This window comes from Dufourea novaeangliae, unplaced genomic scaffold (assembly GCF_001272555.1).
Source record: "Dufourea novaeangliae isolate 0120121106 unplaced genomic scaffold, ASM127255v1 scaffold81, whole genome shotgun sequence".
Lineage (NCBI taxonomy): Eukaryota > Metazoa > Arthropoda > Insecta > Hymenoptera > Halictidae > Dufourea > Dufourea novaeangliae.
In genome coordinates, this window is record NW_015373973.1 from 728,634 (window position 1) to 749,145 (window position 20,512).

The window sequence follows — 20,512 nt, forward strand, 5'->3', positions numbered from 1 at the left end:
TGCTATAAAATTGCAAAATTATTCATCCACAAACATTAATGGACTACGACTTTTCCTACACGTTAACATAAGCGAATACACGATAGAACAATGCTATCTCTCACAGATCTCAACTGTTCATTTAATGAAATTTATCGAACGATTACGAGCTTCCTCCTATCGCCGGTTGGTTCCAGTTTAATTCACTGAGAGAGAGAGAGAGAGAGAGGGAGCACTCTCGTTGGGATTACGATCGTTTCGATTCGATCGCTCGAACGTGAATAAATGTGTGTGTACATAAACGCGTCGCATAGAAAGAGTATACTTTATTTATATAGTTGAATCGTTCTGTCTTTCACTTTGCTCCCGTTTTACATCTAACGTTGCACGTGTGTTGGCAGTCTTTCCGTTGACTTCGGCGCAATCGTTACAAATGAGCATTTCGTCTCTTCAACGTCTTAAGGGGTTCTAGGCACTAAAATACTCTGTAATCCTATGAAAGAAGGCACATTGCGAACAATCGTTAAAACTATATCATTTCTCTCTCTCTCTTAAACTAAGTCTATCTTAATATATCACTTGAACCGCGACTAACAGTAGTAGTATATAACTATATAAAAAAAAAAAGATCTACGAAATTAGTCATAGAGATAATTATTGTCGTAGGTATTGTCATTGTATACTTAGCGGCAGCATTGTATCATTCTCGCGAGTAACTTGAGAAAACAACGGGACGTGAGCAACGAACGATTAGAATTCGACGGCACAGAGATGCGCGCGCCAAGCAGCGTTATTATGCTTTAGTTTCGGGAATCGTTTGCTTTTACGAGCTTGCAAACACAAATCGTTTCTCTCGACAGAAATCCTCGGCAGCGACAGTGAAAAATGAAACACGACGGCACAGCGTGAATAGTAAAATGGGAGTCGTAACGAAAAATAATATTGAAATATCTCTACAGCTATCGATTAACGTTCACGTCTAATTTGTCAAATTATTCAGATCTAACGTCTCGCGGACACGTGTAAGTAGAAATGCGAATTATTTCTATCGGAACTCGTCCAACGATTCCGTTGGTTCCGTTTGCAAATTTTTTTAGTAATTCTACGTCGGATTGAGCCCGCTTCAATCTTGTTCCAAGTGTTCAATGGAAACGTAACTGTGAAACATCTATATATATATATTTATATATACTCTAGTATTTCTTTGCTCTAAGGATAATTGCACCAATTAGCGCAGACGTCGATACGCGAACGAACAGCGCGCTCGTTCGGTGTTCTTGTCCGCCAGATTTATCTCAGGCGCGTACATCATCGAAAAATATTGCGTGGCACTTTTGTACGGACATATTTCCTCCCGTATATCGATAGTCTACCATATCCTCGCGCATCAGAACAATTAAATAAATCGACGCCGAGACATACAAGAAAAAAAATACATTCTAAGATTCTTTCGTCTCTCAACAAGAATAATCCCTGTCACGCTTTTCACGCAAACGTATCGCCGTTACGTTAATGACAACTTTCAGCTCGTAGATTTCTATCCTTTTATTACAAACATTTTATCCTTTATTTCTACGAATTTTGGAAGCACTAACTATAACCACGTTGTTTTCGTAAATGAAACAATATACGAAATCGAAAGCAACATCCGCTCATGTACGAATCGCAGGGAATTTCATTTGGAACACCACAGACTACCGTTTCTCAACAGTTAGTCATCGACGTATACCTAAAAGTCACGTTCGTTTTCCAATAATACAAAAAGGAATTTGAATACGCGCAGGTAGAAATCCAGAAATACCATTCCCACTCTGCGTACATTACATGGTCACTGGATTTCGTTAAATCGCCGTAAAATAATTGACCGACGCGCGATTTACAGCTACATAGTGGGGGTGAAAGACGATAGCGTTGTTTGCTTCAGAAAAACTCCGACAGACCGTTTCTACGCGGCTAATTTTCGGCTCGTTATAATTTAACGGCGACAAATGCGGTTGTACGCGTGCCGAATGCGTATCGCGCGCGTTTTCGGTCACGTTACATACTTGTTCGATTAACTAAACGTTGGTTTGCGCTGTGGACGGGGGGTGAGTGTTTGGGGATGACGGCGATATTCGTGGTACCGTTGGCTAGCCTTTAGTCACCGGCACACACGTAGATTTCTATGGCAAGAATTCTGTCGTCTGATGAATTTGATTATTCTTTGCTGATGCGTCGCACAGGGTCAGTCGTCGATAGCGCAAACCTTTCACGCGAGATCGACGGGTGCTCGCACCCTCGGTTATTATCACAATAGAGAAGAGAAGGAGGCAAAGATACGGTTGGAAGAGGCTGAGGAAGGGAAAGGTGGGTGGGATTAGATCTCAGTGTCCTTCGCGTATTTCTCGATCTCCGGGTAGATGGGTGACATCTCGAGGGTGCTGGGCGCCGATGGCACCGACGTGGGCGAGGCACCGCTCGTCGAGCCAAGATGCATGTGACGGCAGAGCTCCTCGAGCACCTCGTTGAACATCATCACGTTCATATTTTGTCCCAACAGATGAAGCAACAGGAAGTCGCCGACCTGAAATTTACGTAGAAATAATAAATGACTCCTTTCGCCGTCGGTCAACGTATCCGTGACATCTGTGTTTCGTGTCGGTTATTATCGAGGATGAGGAACCGTGACATTCCGCGAGGCGGCTCCTCACGCGACTCGAACGAACCGATACGGGAAAGAACTCGACTGGTTTGAGAACCTGCAGTTGCCTTCGTTTTCTTATAAGGCAACTATAAAACGCACTTAAATGTTTCTTTACGCTTCCTTTTCTTCACCCTCTTGGTACCTTATAATTTTCCTGAGTACCGTCTAGAATAAGTTACACTTATAAAAAGAAACGAGGAGACGACAAATCTGGAAAAGCCACTATTCTGTCTACAACCGAATTGTCGATGAGAATCGTCTAATTGTGATTTTACCATTTCCGAAATATTCGTTATCGGTGCTACCAAAGTGTGTACCTGTGTTTTCCTGATGAGCGCGCTGGCGGCATTAGGCGTGCCGAACTTGAATCGTTTCTTGAGGATAGTCTCCCGGGTGCTGGGTAGCAAAACGACAGCCATGCTGTACAGCAAAGCGATGCCGGTCAACACCGCGAGAAGAATGAACCAGAACCACAGGAAAATATAGATCTTCTCGTTGAGAATGTTCAGAGCGAGAACGCAGAGGGCGTCCAATTTCTGAATGGTACCGGAGGCACCGAATTTGTGGAAGGTGCACTTGGTCACACGCGGGAACACCTCGACCATGGGATCGCTGCGTTGCTCCTGATTCATGTTGCTGAACTTCAGCACATCGGTACCGTACGACAGGAAAGCGCCGCCGAGGAACATGTCCACGAAGAATATGTTGCCAACCTGGAACGAACACATAATGTTCAACCGTTCAGATATATTTTTGGGCGATTTACATTATCCATCGGAGAACAGAATAAGTTGTGCCCTAGTCAACTGGAAATACTAAGATGGAATATGGATACAAATTCAAATCCTTTCGTCTCTAAATCTACTTTGCCTCACGATTAAAATGTTCTATTAAGCGATAAGGATGCACACGGAAACTATAAAGAAAACTTATCGCAATTGCTATATTTCCAAATTTAAATAGAGGCATTTGTCTTTCCATTCGAAAACTTTAAGCGACACACCGTTAAATTATTCAACACGTTGTGTACATTATTCGGGATGCTTCTCATTGATTTTTCTCCAGTATTGTATCTGGTTATCGGGGGCTTCCGTACCGGGTGCGATCTACTTTAAAAGTCCCTTCAGAGAAGCCGACGCGTCTCTCACTCCTCGTCTGCCCCTTCTGGCCGTATCTCTGGTACGGGAAGCAGACGAGGCGACAAAGTCGAGCGAACGAGCCGTCGTGCTTGTTATTAGAGGTTCGCGCGCGCTTTTACGATCTCCTCGTAAAAGGGGGACAAGCTTTTATCCGTGATAATAAACGATGCAACGTTACCACGTTAACGAAGTTCAGCGCCTCGCAGAAGAAGTAGCCAGCCGCGTAGGTGTTGTGCATGGTCATAGTGTCGGATATGTACTTGACCAGCCGCTGGGACTTCGCCTGTCGTTCCTGTTTGCTATCGATCATGGTCCCCCTCATGCCTTCGGATATCATTCTGACCTTGCCCTCCTCCCACTGTTTCCATATCCAGTGCGGTATGTAGAACAGAAAGCCCTGGAAGAACAGCATGAACGGGACCCATTGATAATACGAGTGGTACCTCTTCTCCCCGTAGTCGCCGCCCAGACCCGGATGAGCCACGTGGGTGCCGACGGGTTTCGCGTTGTTTTGCGGCAACGTGAACGTGTACGTGATCCAGCAGTACGTGTTTATCACGTTTTCCGGGACCCCGTCGTCGCTCAGACAGTTTATCGGATCGCCTGGAACCGAAAGAGATTAGTGGTCATCGCGTCGCGTCACCTGAAACGGTTCCTGTAGCGCCATCGTAGCAGTTTGGTCCAGCAAAAGGGGGAGAGTCGAGAGTAGTATTTACTCGATAACAAGTATTTCCGATCGAATAAATAATATCGAGGTGACTCCGAATCTCTGGGAATAGGAAAATCGTGAGACTGATCGATAAAAAAAACGCATTCCTGTTTTCCTGGTTCCTCATTTTTCTACTATCGTAGAGCTTTCCTTCGAACTGTTTACACGTAAACGGGAGGGAAACTAGACATTGACTCGCCATGTGCGACAAATTGACCCGGTTAGACAACGGGCGCGCGTTGTCGGTTTCGATTACAAGCGCAATTACACGGTAAATTATGCAAATGGCGATTCCGGCCGTCTCGAGACGGGAACGCGTCGATCGGTGGTGCTTGTCGGGAAGCTGGGCAACACGTGTCCTCGGTGGATGCAACGGGAGCGCAGAGGCACAGATGATGGCCTAGCCGTTAACGGTCGGACGATAACGCGAGCGCGCGCGCGCTGCAGTTCCTGCGGATATATCATTCGTATCTAATCCGGAGGTCTCCGGTCGAGCAGCACGTAGGTACATACATGTATATATATATATATATGTGTATAACGCTCCGGGATTCATCTTGCCGATAAATAAGCACACGCGTGTCCTCGAAACGGGACACCGGTGTGTTACGTTAATCGCAACCCGTCTGCGCCCTGCGTCGACCGTTTATGCAATCCCCGCCGATGATCTTTGACCCAGAAGAGACAGCTGCTAAGAGGATCATCTTTCCACACGTTACTTCGCTCTGCGACAGAGTAATTGCAACGGACAAGAATAAACAATTATCCGCGCGAAGTCGTTCCGTTCGAGGACGTGCGCTCGCGAGTGATTGGTATGCAGGCTCTGTAGCGGAGCTCCGGCTGCATAATATATCGGAAAGGTATGTTATACACCGACGATAAAAATACTTCTCTACCCTAGAGATGCTTGCGCGTACGATGGTAGAAGCTCCCATTCGACTTTCGATCAGCGTATTCGATCGTCTGATGTATATACATATACGGCCTGGAGAATAGGTGGACGCCTTGGGGGACGCACGATTATCCACCCTGTTTTCGGTTGTACGGCGAATCACAGAGGCCATCGTATATACCGGTGGCGCGCACAATGTCCCTTTGTCCCGAGAGCGCGTTCCGCGTGTCAACACCTAATACACGACCTCGAAACTGACACGTCGCGGATTAATTTTACATTCCCGTCGCAGGGTCGCCGCGAAAATAACGAGAACACGTGTGTCTTGTGCCGCGGAGATGCAACGAAAAGGTCGACGATGTTTACTCATCCGGTGAGAAACAAAAGCAGACACGTATCGTAAGGCGACAATCGTTTCTCTAACCCCACTTCTCACGATGTCTCTCGTCTGTAATTCCAAAGTACCATTGGCCGAGCGGGCATAAACCGATAAAGTCGGACGATAAGTTGGTCGAACGAGTGCAAAGTTTGCTCTCGAAGTTCCTCCCCAAAAGGCGGTAAAAATATCGGGCATCGAAAAAAGTTTGTGGGCGCGCAGCTGCTTACCTATGAGGTTATTGGCGGACACGATGATGCAACAGGCGAACAGAATCGCGGACGTGATTCTGTAATGGGCCCTGAACACCATGTTATCGATCACCGCCTTGTCCACGAGGTATCGTACCTTGACGAACCCGGCCACAGCCGAGACCAAGCCAAACACCGCCATTCCGTCCTCCCTCGGTTACGGCCGCCCCCTGTAAACAACCAAACGATAAATTCATCGCGCGACGTCGACGCTCGGACAGCTAGACAGTCCACCGATTGATGAACGGCATACTCGCGCGCGTGTACGTCCACTGGGATAGATGATAGTCGTGATTAGGGTAATTAGCTTGATGAATTAACGGGGATCCCGATGGGAAAACGCGGCTGGCTCCCGCGCGTCTTCACGCGTACGCGGGGGGGACGACGCTGTCTGGTGCCTTGTTTGTTCAGAGTGCGTGGAGCGTGGCATAGGCGTTCAGTTGCAACCGTGTGTATGCAATCGCGATCGAAACTGAAACTCTCGGTCATCGATACGACTCCTACGGCCGAGCATTTACATTCTTATCGAGTAGTAACTCGGTTACACACGGTGAGTCAATGTACTCGATACAACACGTCGCGGGAACACAGGAACGCCCGACGCCGCCGACGCGACGTCTCTTGGGCTCGCGTGACGGTTAACGAGCAGCGCGTCAAGGCGGCGTGTATCTTGACTTTTCAATCGTTTCGAGTCTCGACCCACCCGCGATACCTCCGTTAATTACCGGTAATAATAGACTTGACAAATTTAAACGTATGGAAGATTGCGACAGATAAATTTCACATTTTCGAGATTTCTACGTAATAAATTTATCCATTTCGTTACTTGTAGAGTTTTTATTATATAGACTTCTTCGTCCAAATTTTTATATTAATAGATTGTACTGTATAAAGAATTCTGTAACCAACAAAAGTGGATAAATTTATGGATGAACTTCCGAAGAGCACCTGCATCCGATGACCCTGACCTTGACATGGGTATGTTGTCAAGGTCACCCTCCTAAATGACCTTCGAAAGAATTAAACCGTCGATCATTGGTTACGAATTTTTCCAGAAATCTGAACTTTTCCGTACAAAGTACTGAAGCATTTGAGCATTACTTCTGTATAAAATACTCTGATCAGTATAATGCTTCAGAGTTCGTTAAAAACAGTTCTAAAGAAAAGGTAAATCCACCATGGGAGTTTCTTTTCGCCTGGGCGTAGCCGATGGCTCGATCCGACTCGCCCGCCATGTGCTCGTTTGCTGAGCCTGTAATATTCAATTAGAGAAATCGTGGGCGCTAATTTAAACTCCCCGTCGTTGGTAATAGCAACGACCGAGTTATTGGTCGCGAAAATAAAACACACGCGACACACGATACATACGTAAAGCAAGAACTGACCGAACAGATCGTGGAATAGGAATGCTACGACTACGCGTGGAAAAGGGGCTATCTCTTCGGCTACTCGCGAGAGAGATCGAGCGTGCTTTCTCAGATGTGCTTGACAATCCAATGACTGACTCTTGCCCACACGTTTCAAGCCTGAACTCGACGAAGCCGCCAACTTTGGTATGGCTTATGCAGTACATTTGAAACATAGAAATAGAACTCGAACGAATAAAATTAAAAGATGTAATATGTATACAAAATTCCAGTTTCAAAGATGATTTCAAGGATTTTGATTTATTATCTTTTGAATAGGTTTGCATATACGCTGCAACTGCACTTGTTAATGTATATAAAAATTACTTTAATTATTGGGATGACATTTATTTATTAATTCTTCGTATTTAATGTATAAAACTATGCCTTCTAATGAAGGACATGTTAAATAATATTATGTTCCACACTGGAGTTATGCTACAATCTTAAGGTGGCAGTAATTGGTACATTTACTCTGTATTAAGTTTTCTTTTCAAATACGTTATTCGTGTACTTATGATCCAGAAGCATGCCTGGATCGTCTAACGAGATCGAATAGAGAATTCTCGAAAAGAATATCCGGTTGAAAAAGAAAAAAAAACCCACGAAAGAGGAAGCTCGAGCAGAAAACAAAGGATCGAGATGTTAAGGGTCGATAGACCGCGATTGAATCGGCGGAGTTTTACGCGCGCGTTTCCGGGCGGTCGAGGAGTTTCTGCGGAGTACCGGTAGCAACCTTGCCGCCACAGCCGGAAACGGCAGATGTACGGAAGATCGATATAGAGGCCCCGTCGCTCGGCATCGCCGCGCCACCGCTGCTCTTCAGCTCGTCGATTGTTCTCACGACGAAACAAAAGCGTGGCCAAGAATGGAGCTGCTCCGCGGCGGCGGGATTTTCGTTCGGCGTCGCGCTCCAAAAAACACTCGCGTGTTTTGTCGAACAGCCGAAACCAGTGAAAAAAAAATCTCGTTTACGAACCGCAACTCCCCTTCTGCGCGTCGAGAATTCACCCTCGATCCTCCCTTTTGCGTGTCTTTTACGCCCCGTAACAATGTCAGAGCAAACAGCACTCGCACGAAAGATGGTGAAGAAAGAACTTTTGTAATCAGAATTTTCAGGCTTTCACGACTTGGCGTCGTCCAGTTATTGGTGTTGGAGTTGTCAGGCGAAAAATTCCTTTTGGAATTACTATTTACAGTAGACTTCAGGATCACATGTTTGTCAAGAAAGTGTTTAAAAACAGCAGATAAATGAAGCTCACGTGTTTCAAATGTTATTTGTGTTAATGGAATCACTAATGGTGACACAGTTATCAGAATTTCCTTGCGTCTGATTTTCACTTCGACGTAGTATCTCGTACGCGTCTGTTATTAGTAATTACGTATGTATTTCTTACTTGTTCGGAGTTTGAAATTCGCTTCCTACGAGCACTGAACGCGTCAGATTCGAGCTTGTAAACCGAAGCGACCGAGTTGTAGGTAGTTAGAAGATTATTAGTTAATTAATTGAGAGCGGTCGAGGCGCGTGCCGTTGCAGAGGGTCAATTTCTGAGCAAGCAGGGTTGCCACAACGTACAACGCGAACGAGGAGAGCTCCTTTTCGCCGCGGCGGAATACAAAATTTTTGCGAGTACAGGAAATTGAAAGGTTTTTCGTAGATATTCTCCTGGAATATATAATATATATTTTCCGTGAATATTCCTCGAGGGAAAATATGGTTACTGAACTTTCGAACACACACGACACGCTGGGCAACTTCGAAGAGAGCTTTCGTAGGGTTTCTTGAGATGCAGCCATTTTCACCTGGACACAAGGATGATGTCCAGCTATAACATTACACACGTGGGCTGATTACAGTTAAACTTCGCGAGTTTTTTGTTCCGCGAGACACCGTGTGCAAGTGGTTTGCAAGCGTATTCCACGAGGGGGATCGCGTGTAATTTCAGACCGTCGAGTTTGCGGTGCGGCGGCGGTCGTTTCGCAGCGATGGATGATTTAAAACGATCTATAATTTCTGCTGGAATCGCGTCGCCTGACGTTTCGCAACTCTCCATTCTCTAATTGGTTTGTCTTCCCAGCGTTCTCCAATCTCGATTCTTTTCTTTTTCTTATTCACGTTATCGTTGACGCTCCATTTCCCTTCGTGCTCGAGGATATCGTGGAAAGTGAAACAGTTGTTACGTAACACTAATACGAATTATTAATTATTAAGAACTGACGATTAATTATTACGAATACGAACTGTTACGAGAAACGTTTGCTTCTTCCGGTAAAATATTCCTGATCTCTCGGTTTACATTTATGCTACGAATCCACGCGAGGGAAGAACTCTCTCGAGAGAGAGCTGTTCTCACGCCTGTGTCCACTCTGGAGTAGAATCTTGTGAGCTTTACACTCGAGAGTACAACGGCACAACTATTTGGAGACTTGATTTCAGGTCTGAGTGCATGGTAAAATCTACTTTTGGTAGTGAAACTCTTAGGCGGACGTAGCACTGAATCTTCTAAAGATTTCAGACAATATTTGTCATACACCAGTGGTGTAACACCACTGCGTGCAATATTTGCTCTTCCCATAGAATGGGGATAATGAATCTATTAAGTAGAAATACTATTTTTAGCCCGTAGAAATGCCTATCGACTTAAATACATGCACGAAACTCCTAATAATGGCGGAAAATTTCTGAAGTTGAAGGCTACAAGTTGAAATTTTTCCCCATTCTTACGTTAAACCCGTAGTTCCGAGTATTTCGATTGCTCCGCGAGAATCTGAGATTTTCCGTGACAACGGTCCATGATTCCTCTCGTGCACACGCTTCTTCGAACCGCAGAGAGAGGGAAGCAATGCGGGAGTGGACACTGACGACACCAGAAAAGACCACGCTTTCTACCGCCCCGAGTTCCCCGACGATGGCTTGGACAGTTATTGGAACGATTCATTAAACTCTATAAAGAACGTCTGCTACTCTTAATTCCTTTAGTTCGGGAGTTGGTTTCGATGATGGTCTTCGGGCGCTGTCTTTTAATATCGCTGGAACGATTATCCGAATACATACCGAGGAACTTTGCAAATTTATGGTAATCATAAATTAATATCGTAAGTAATTATGATAAATCTACGAGATGGCAAATTAGTGGATTTCTATGATTTTGTAATATAGGTACCGTAAGAAGTAAATTCAATCTCTCAACGTATCCTCCAACTACATCAAAACGACTACTATATAAAATACAACAACTTAAGCTGTATCTCACCGAAACACGAGTTTACGGGATAAACGAAAACCGGTAGAAAATATTCCTTCATCGATTCGGTTAGAAATTCTCGTACGCGTAACACGTTTCTCGGTGACCATCGATGATCCCCCCGGCTTCTGTCCACGCTGGTAATCGTCGGGTATTGAGTTCCGATTTTCAGGCACAGACTGGAATCTACCGCGACCGCGAGACGGTGGTTTTTGAGCGGGGCTCGGCTCTCGTAACCGCAACCCACACACCATCCTCCCTATACGAATTACCCCTATCGGGTTACGAGATATCAAGAACGGGTTTGGAAACGCGTGAGACGCGATTACTTCGCTTGGCTTCTTATTCGGTGGAAATATCGTGGCTCGGCGTTAATCTTGTGCGCGGCTACAAGTTCAAATTTTCCTCGCTATGCGTTATTTATTAGGATCATCCGAGAAACATGTAACGAGGGGTGGACTGCATTTGTGTTCCTGAACTAGACGATTCTTAACTGCAGTCCATGATATTGTTCGAGTAATCCTTTAAAATGAGGGGCACGAAATTCAATTAAAACAAAGGTTAACACTCTATAACCCTGTGTGACTTTGAAGCATTGATTTGTATATATGGATACGGGATGGGGTATATGGGGTTGCTGCATTTTGAAGGTACGCCATCTTTGAGAATAAAAAAACTTCGCCGCCTACATAGATTAACGGTAACTAACGCTTTCCATTCCCATGTATACCTATTCACATATATTATAGTATACTATATACTATCAGTACTTGTCTCATCTAAATTTCTGACTGATTTATCGTTCACACCTTATGTTCTTTATATGCAACAAATAAGTACATACATATGCTTTGTATTACTCTACAAATTATACGAGGAAGCAAAAATGTGAATGGAAAGGTTTTTGCCCGCTATGTGGCGTATACATTTTGTATGACCCCTTTTTGCTGACCGATAAGATTCTTTGCATCGATTATCAACTCTAGCTTGAGATATCGGAGTAATAATAAAATCATTGTAAATTGTACATTCATTGTTGATTTGTATTTAGCGCTTCATATTTGTTGGTTTTACGTTAAACAAATGTTTTTATAAACACGAAAAGACATTCGGGCTATAGAGAGTTAACACACGCAAAGAGAAGTCTATAAGTCCAATTCAGTTCTGGAAACACTATTCAACTCCCGGAATCATATTGTTGAATCTATTCGAGTTCTCTGTAAACGATCACAGACGATCTCGACGAGCACGCGTCACCTACATAGTCTCGTAAAGTTCCACGCGACGCGCCCATTCATCGTCGAAAACTTTCGACTCGATCATCGGCGAGCATCGTCGTCTATCGTGAATGAGTCTTCTCAATTTCCAGAGAATTTATACCAGTAAACTGCAGAGCCGCCACACGAATCGATAATTACAGCCTCCACGTGATTTACGTGGTTATACAGCGGAGCTAATGAAGGATAATGCTGACTGCAAACTAAAGCGTTAAGTACCGAAGAGATTTACGTGGTCCCTAGTTATTCTCGGCTCAAGGATAATGTTCCTAGCAGAAACGGGGCCCGGAATTTCGCGTCTAGCCGACAAATCGTTTTCAGTACCATTCTACACGATTTTTTTTTGTTTCCTTGGTTTTATTAATCTCTATATATTCCAGGCGAGTGATGCAAGCAATGATGCAAAAATGATTTCGCGGAAATAATGTGATCTAACGTTTCTATCGAGTTCTTTTCATCGCAGATCCGTGTGCCTCCAGAAGGACGTATTCTTGCCTATGGACCTTCGATTCTTACAAATCGTGTACAGTTAAATCGCTTGTCCCCTTTCGATCGAGCAGAAAAACCTACAAGAAACGTCTACGGTGTTCGTACTTGACACGAAATCAGAAAGAGTTTCAGCCCACGGTTTCGTTTCAACGTTCAACCACGCTCCGACGATGTTGAAAAATACACGACTCGCGCGAAATGCAGTTACCGCGATACCATAAGGGGGATTCTCCGGGCTGAGAACCCAGGATAAATCCGAGAAATTTTCGCTTTCCTCGTGTTTCCGACGTGCTCGAGCGCTCGCGACCTCGGCATTTACGGATTACGGCCAGCGCCTCTATGTGCACACGGCGTCCCTTGTTTCACTTTTCAGACAAACACGGACAGAAACCTTGTGGCCCGCATACACCGACACCAACCACCGGTTGGTTCGATAACGCAACAAACTTTTTTTCCTCTCTTCCCCGTTGTAAACTCCCATTCCTTCTTCGTGAAATACTTTCCACGTATATACTCGTATATACGAGTTTGTTCGCTCTATGCGGATTATCCTCTGAACTTTGTCCTCTAGGATGAAACGAAAATACCAGCTTCGGTGGAAACTGAAAGATATTAGAGGTACCTCTGCGAAGTATAAAGATTACTTTCGTCGACGGACGCACACACACAGTTTAATAGAATCCGTTCTGGGTCCAATTGATCCGTTTATATGTAGTACGGATGTCAAATGTAAAACGTGTCGTCCAAGTTAAACAATATCGAGTACCATTAATCTCTCGGAGACCGTTGAAAACCGTGTGGACGATGTGATACACCACGTAGGAGATTGGAAACTTGACTCGAATCAGTTTCACGGCGACCACGGTGTGTCCAGACAGAGAGAGAGAGAGAGAGAGAGCTTCGGCTCGCGAGGGATAAAGCCGGGTTAAAGGGAACAAAGGTGGGTGTAATTTATGCCGCAGCGTTCGAGCCTCGAGAGTCGATTCCCCGGTGCCGGCAATTTCCTCGGGACTCGGTTTGCAGGAAAGTCTCCGGGAACGAATGCAAATGCTTTGTTGTTGCTAGGGTGGCCGAATGGAGGATGTAGTTGACCGGGCGTGCTTGCGATCCGAGTAACTAGCAGCAGCACAGAGAGCACGGAGTTATGAAACAGGGCGAGATGCCATTCAGCCGCGGTCAGTGCGTTCCTTCGAGCACAGAGCCCTGGCCCGTAATTTATTCCAGCACTTGGGCTGTCCGTTCGACCCGCAAGAAAACTTTATTAAATGTTTATTGAGCTTCCAGAGGGTCGGCGAACCAACCGGCGAAATGGCAGCGACTCTCTCATGCATTTTCATGAGCCTCGAATAGGTTGCACATGATCGGTGACCTTGATTAATTAAATTCCGTGCCCGGCGTATATACCTTCGGAGTGAAATTAGCTGACCTTATGCCAGCCATGATATCTGATACGCGGTGATCATGGATATTCTCGCCTGCTTGCCAGCGTATCCTTACTTGGCGCTTTCGAGCAGGAAACCACATCCTTTTTAACAAATTATTTCAATGTTTTTGCCAGTATTGCACACATACTGCAATGCGCGACACAGTGGTTACACGCCGAGATAATACTTTCCAATAGGACAGGGCTCGTTATTCGAAAGTCTCGATAATTGTACCTCAACGACGTCGATCCGTGGAAGCCTTAAATCTTTGTTCCTTCGGTATCGCCGGGTAAAGTCCTGTACGTACGAACGCGACAATCATCCGCAGTGGGATCCATTGAACAGAGTTGTAGGCAAGCACGCGCTCACAGCCCACGTATGTATTTTCAAAACCGGTTTCCCTTGGAATGGAACCTCTTGGCGAGAAAATTTTATTTTACGCTCCGAACAGTCTGTCGTGAACTTTACACCAACTACTCCGGTATACCTACGTGTACATTCGAGCCTCCCGGAAGCCAAACTGATTTAGGTACCCTACTTTCTAAAAATTGCTCAATTGTAGTGCTAAATATTTCACATATATTGCAATATAAAAAATGTCTAAATTTCATTCTGTTCGTTCCAAAGTTAAGTTAAAATTTTCATCAGTCTGGATTCTTAGACACTCGATCCTCGTCGGCGCGTTGACCGGTTTGCCCCCCCGATCATGAATTCCAGCAACGAAAATGAATTGTTATCAGCTGGCACCAGGATCATCGATCGAGTTAACGGTGTTCGGTGGGAAGACGGGAGGTGTACGTACACGTAGGTAGCGCGTGGACGTTTTTTCCAGACCACGACGACGACGTTAGGACGAGTCAAGAGAGAGACTAACCGTGGAAAGGGAATTTACAGTTACCCGTTACGTTCGCGGTAACCACACAGTCGGGACTTTTAACCGTCCGCGTCGCCGATCGTACGCGATCGTGGTTGGTCAACGCCTCCGATCGATCGCGTTTCATCGTCGTAGCCGATGCGGCGGATCGACCGCTCCCTGGGAATAGAAACCAGAGTTTTATCGGAATTTCCCGTTTCATCGATCCGTGAAATCCCCCGTTCCCTCTCTTTCTCGTGTGGCGGGCAGCTGTTACTTTCTCGATATAGCGATGCATCGACGTCGCGAAATAAAACGTACAAGAAGAACACACCGGTGTCGTCCTGTTCTGGATACTTAGATCCGAACTTTCTGGGACACGGGAATTCTTTCAGCTGTCAAATGATTCGGTAAACACACCGTGCCGTCTGGAGAACAAACTTCTTCGTAATGTGTCTCGTCTCGGTATTGCTCTCTATTGTTCTTTTTCGTAACTTTCCTGTTCTTCGGTAATACGTTCGTCGTCGATGTATATACTTGATTCGTGGCTTCTTAAATTTCCAGTCTCGAATGAGGTGCCATTCAAACGTTCGAATTCAGTTAAACACGACTGGTAAATGATAATTAGAGGGAAGTCCTGGGAAACTGTACATACTGGGCTGGAGACTTGAACGCCGCGCAAAGATACAATTTCGAGAGCGCGATGGCAGCCGAAAGAGACCTCGCGCGCGTCATCCATGAATCGACCCGGTGTATCGCATTAGGAACAATATCGGCGAGTGAAGGGCACTCGCCTCTCGTCATCGAGTGAAAGGTGAATGCCGATGCGATTTTCTAGTATCATAAAGGCATGGAAAAAATTCCAGCCAACGAGATCTCGATGCTGAATCGTAAATGACGTTTATACGATCGATGAAATAATGCCTCCGTCGATTTTAATTGCTGGACTATCGGTTCAGCCGTAACTACGCGGCCGGTTTCGCTGTCGGGACAATCGAGAGAGCTGCCACGAAATGCTTGATCAACGGCCTGAAACGAAGGAAAAAGGAGAAAACGGAGGACAATACTCGCGTACATATTGTATATCGTTACGAGATAAAAAGATCCAGTCCGTTCGACGCTTTGGTGGCGGGATCCCGGATGTAGGTGTGTAATATAACCGACGCGTTTTATGAATCATGCTGATACGTCAACAACCTCCATGAAACGAGAGGATACCGAGGAAAGATGCGTTATACAAGCGAAGATAGCGGGCGCGCGAAACTCAACGCAGCACTCGGAGAGAAAAAGAGATCCCGTGGTGTACGCGTATTGCATTTCATTACGGGCAAAACACTGCTGGCCTCCACACACTGTGTATCGCGAACGGTGCACCGTAAAACCACTTTTACGAACAAACGCGCGTGTTGCACATTCAAGTTTGATGAAGTTTCAAAATGTAGAAGCATTAAACAAAACGGATAATTCTGGCGATTTAAATGTACCTCGTCGTTTGTGAACGACCAATATTGATAGCAAATATTGATTCTCGCTATCTACGATGTTCGGTAAATATTTTCGATCGATAACAGAACTCATTGGGGAACTCTGCAAAAAGTCTATACAGGTTTTTGAAGATTGTATGTAGATTGGAAAGTTGCATCACACGATAGATCGTTGAACCTTTACTAATAGTATCGAAATTCATAGTACAATTATGAACTGAAATTTCAACTTAATTGTTCCTTGTGTAGCACCGGATTCCGAGACCGGTCGAAATCGTGGGGTACCGCTTATGGCGGATCGAAGGTTCGGTCGGTCCTCGGGAGATTTCCATTCCGGACAAACCAGTTCCAGGACAGGGCACACACGAGAGACAGCCGCGTAAAACGTGCAGCCGAGAGACTTTAACGCTCCCCGTGACGCGTTTCGAACGGGGTTAAGAGCTCCTCCGCCAATGGTGATTTTCATTGGATCTCGTGGTCCCGGTACCGAAGAACCGCGAGAACTCGGCCCTGTCCGCTTGCCGAGGAGCCGTTGTTTCGTTTGAACACGACGTAAGACGACGGATGAGAGAGCCCCTCCCCCGTGGCCCGCGGGTCAATTTCATCTTAAACGCGCTTAAGGACGTTGCTCGGAGTCTGGATGAAGTTTCAGCTGGTCACCGCATGACAACGAAACGCGAGAGAGATCGATCGAGGGGCCACGTTTACTCTGCTCACTTTTCTCGGAGACATTTTTATGGAAACGGTATTATCTCCGACAAACTTTCGGTGAACGTGAGTTAAGCTCGGGTCTCCTAGGTATACACAGTGGCCACTCGCTAGTTCCTCGAACGTATGTACACAGGGTGTCCTGAAATACCTGGTAAAACTCGAACGATTGGGATTTCCCGTGAACACGTAAATCCAAAATGGACTGCACTATTTTTGTTAGGGGACTCGACAGTAAAGAAATTACGATCGAAGTACCTAAGGTCTACACACAGTCCTTCGACAAACTTTCTTACCACCTTTTCGATTTACTTCATCAGAAATCATTTACTTTTGTTAGGAATCCAGATATTTTCAGACATCCTATACACGTATGGACCCTCGTGTAACAATGTAAAACCTTATTTCTTATCGGAATGTTATCTGGCGGTGAAACCTGGCAGCAGACCGCGAAGGACCGTTGCATTGGTCCTGCGGGCAAACCTCGTTTATCAGTTCGTCGATAACATTCATTGGCTCGGGTCTTTCAACCAAGGTGAGAGTAAGATACTTTACTTTTAAGATTGCCCTTTCCTTCGATCGAGACAATCATGAAACAACGAGGCAGTTTTCGGATACAATGGAAAGTTTGAGAGAAGCTTTAAGCTAATTTCTAGATGCAGTTTACAGTTCACCTGGCCGTTTCGGTTTTTATTCGTAGAAGGATTACTTCAGATTGATTTCTTTCGCTGAAACGATCGGGTATTATTCGTCAGGAATTTTTGTCTCATTAAATACGCATTTACCTGATTGAAAGAACTCTGCACAGGATGTGTTTGCACGGAAAGGTTAAGCCTGTGTTTACGTCTTACGAGTAAAATCGGTGTCGCGACACGCAACATAAACAGAAAGCAGCGATTAGACCACGCGTATCTTGTACGTTCATTCGGCGAGTCGCCATTACGATTACATTGTATCCTGACGGCCCCAAGGTATTTTTCAAGTTTTTTTTTCCGTGATAAAAAGACTATTACACTAGTCACTTCACGCGAACTATATGCGATACAAACCTCGAGGAAGTGCGTCCTTCGCCGGAAACTCGAAATATTTATCCACCACCAATTTCAACCACTGTACAACCGCATGACGCCCGAGAAAAATAACCACGAACGATTACTGAACAATACCTTTTCTTTTCGGATCGGCACTGGCGGCTAAAACCAGTTTCCAAAATCCACACCAGCGACAACCGAATAAGTTCGTCCGATTCGTGTGGGTTGTTTTGTTTTCCCACGGGCCAATAGCACAGGAACCACACGCTTATTGGTCGATCGCCTTTTTTTCTTCCTGCGAGTTTCCCGCGTCCGTTTCCGTGAAATCTCCTGGACTAGGGACAAACTGTCCCAAGTGCCGGCGTCTTTTTTCCTTCCTGTGTGGCTGTGTAGTCGAGTAACTACAGATCCTTGGGCACCTCACACCGTCTCACCGTTTCGGCCCGTCTATCGCGCGATATCCTATTATTCTAATCGAATTCGAATTGGTTCTCGGCCCTAGTCAATGTGACCGGTCGTAGCACGAACGAAGAGAAAGAGCGGGGAAGGATAAGAGCGATCAACGCGTCGTTGTGTGTTGGAGAATTAATGCCTAACGCGCGCGCGGCGGTACGTCTGATTCACTCTCTTTATCTCTCGTTCTCGTTCTCCCTCTCCGTGGGTGTTGGCGTAAACGAACGGTTTTAGGGAGAATTTCGAGGGTCCGAATGAAGCCGCGAAGCACACCGACGGGGCCCGGCGTTCGAACAGCGACTGAACCGAACAGAGTCAGGGACTCGTTCTGGGCCCCACCACTCCCCGCCATCTTGCTCTCCGTCTGTCGAGTGCCGAGCGTGGGGGCGACTCTATCAGGTGCGTATAGTCGCCCGCCAAGGGAAATCACTGCAGCACGACCGCACAATTCATTGAAAATCTGCTGCTGCATCGTACTTTCCGAATGTCCTCTTCCTTTGCTATCCGGATTCGTTTATTTTCACGGCGAATTTCAAGTGTTGGACCATCTGATCGTTAATCGATGTTACATGTAATATTTTGAATAAGGTTCCTCCATTTGACAGTATTTTTAAATAACTGAATTGAAACTAAAGATGCTATTTGTATTGGTACTGAGGAGACTAGTCGAGGTAAACTTATGACTTTTGTTTACTACAACTACATCGCTTGTTCGAATTTTATCACAATATCGCGCGTCCACGAAGAGAAACCTCTGGCAGCAGCAGCAGCATCATCATCATCGAACAGAGAAGCAGACTCTTCTTTCTCTTCGTTCGTCGCGCGGAGCTCAAGGTTTTCAGCTCGGTGAATACGCGGTAACCATGCCGGGAACCTGTTCCCCCTGCGAGAGAAGGCTCACTTTGGCTCTTTAAAGCTTCTCCTCGTGGCACCTCCTTCTCGTCCTCCTTTCTCTTTTCCTTCTTCGATTTTTGACTTCCCAAGAAGGGCCGCGGATTCGAGCAGAAAATCCCAAGTTTCCCTGAAAGTCGACTAATGGTCTCCTCGACGAATCGTCTACTGCGGTAAAAAGTTCTTTTCCGTTCGTTCGAAGGAGTTACTCGGAAATTATTCAAGGTTTCGTTTCAGGTTCCTACGTTATCCTTTCCTTGATCTACATAGTCTCGTTTTCTTTCAGTTGGGTTAACGACCCAAATAACCTAGTCTAACGAATTCCTGAAATAACAACGACGATATATCACCGGTGACTTGCGTACATGTGTATATATACATACGAGTAACGGTTCCACGGTAATGACCCTGCGCGTTGTTCCATTCTTCTCTCGTGCCGTCATTTCGAAAAACGCTCACTTTACCCGGACCAGCACAGTTTCCGATTGTTCCCGAGCGACAACGAAATATAAATCATTCTCCCCGCCGGTGTATTCCATTGATTTAATTAAAGGGTGCCAGCGGTGATGGTTAACTTAGTTCCCAGTTAGGCGTGTATCGGAGCAAACGGCAACATTTATTACCGACGTAGTGGTAATTATTATTATTTCTAATGAGCGTGCCTCGCGGCTCCACCTCGCGTGCACTGCCCTCTACGCGTCTTCTTCTTCTTCCTTTCTCCTTTCTTTCCTCTTCCTCTTTCTCCGTTCCGCCGCCACCAGCAGGGGCTTTGCTTCCTTGTTGGGGTAACGCGGTGGTACGGGATGAAACTCCCGGGTTGTGCATAACCGCGCACGGCCCCCGGTTCAGGGTTTCCCAATCCTTCCGATTCCCTGAACCCTCTCTTGACTACACGGTTGCGTGACGTTACGCCAGTGTTATACCCTCTCTTTATCGAGACATCGTCTGTTACTATAAATATGCCGCATCGCGATTAAAATCCACAGACACGATTTATTCTCCGAAGAATACGTACATACTTTCGAAATATATTTTCCATTGATACTCGTTCGAATAGCGTACGATACTCTGAGTTGTCCCTAAATGTTTACCAACCATCTTTAGTGAGTTACGAGCAGGGGTATCCGTACGAACGCAAGGATTTCGTGACCCATTCTACATTGAATGGAACGGTCGTATTGTATTTGTAATTAATTCAGCTCCCCAATGCATGCCCGACTTT

At 45.6% G+C, this 20,512-nt stretch overlaps 2 protein-coding genes across 3 annotated transcripts in view; one reads left to right on the plus strand and one right to left on the minus strand.

Moving 5' to 3' along the window:
• LOC107186926 (dedicator of cytokinesis protein 3) overlaps positions 1 to 20,512 on the plus strand; it is a 47,373-nt gene that overhangs the window by 11,539 nt on the left and 15,322 nt on the right.
• LOC107186927 (innexin inx3) lies at positions 313 to 18,710 on the minus strand. Of its 2 annotated transcripts, none has more exons than XM_015574895.1 (5): positions 18,082 to 18,710; positions 6,009 to 6,199; positions 3,980 to 4,404; positions 2,980 to 3,375; positions 313 to 2,542 (listed from the first exon to the last, which is right to left on the minus strand). In XM_015574895.1, the coding sequence occupies exons 2-5, from the start codon at positions 6,169 to 6,171 to the stop codon at positions 2,336 to 2,338; spliced, it is 1,191 nt and encodes a 396-aa protein (XP_015430381.1). In that variant the 5' UTR covers positions 6,172 to 6,199; positions 18,082 to 18,710; the 3' UTR covers positions 313 to 2,335. The 2 variants fall into 2 exon arrangements, with proteins under 2 accessions (XP_015430381.1, XP_015430382.1); XM_015574896.1 differs by lacking the exon at positions 18,082 to 18,710 and adding an exon at positions 17,965 to 18,051.

What these genes read in the sequence shown, in the direction of transcription:
- LOC107186927 (XM_015574895.1), bottom strand. Translation starts at nt 6,171, where the DNA reads ATGGCGGTGTTTGGCTTGGTCTCGGCTGTGGCCGGGTTCGTCAAGGTA. An exon ending in GTCCGCCAATAACCTCATAG is followed by an intron (nt 4,405 to 6,008) that starts GTAAGCAGCTGC and finishes TTTCGGTTCCAG; the next exon opens with GCGATCCGATAAACTGTCTG. An exon ending in CGCTCATCAGGAAAACACAG is followed by an intron (nt 2,543 to 2,979) that starts GTACACACTTTG and finishes CGTAAATTTCAG; the next exon opens with GTCGGCGACTTCCTGTTGCT.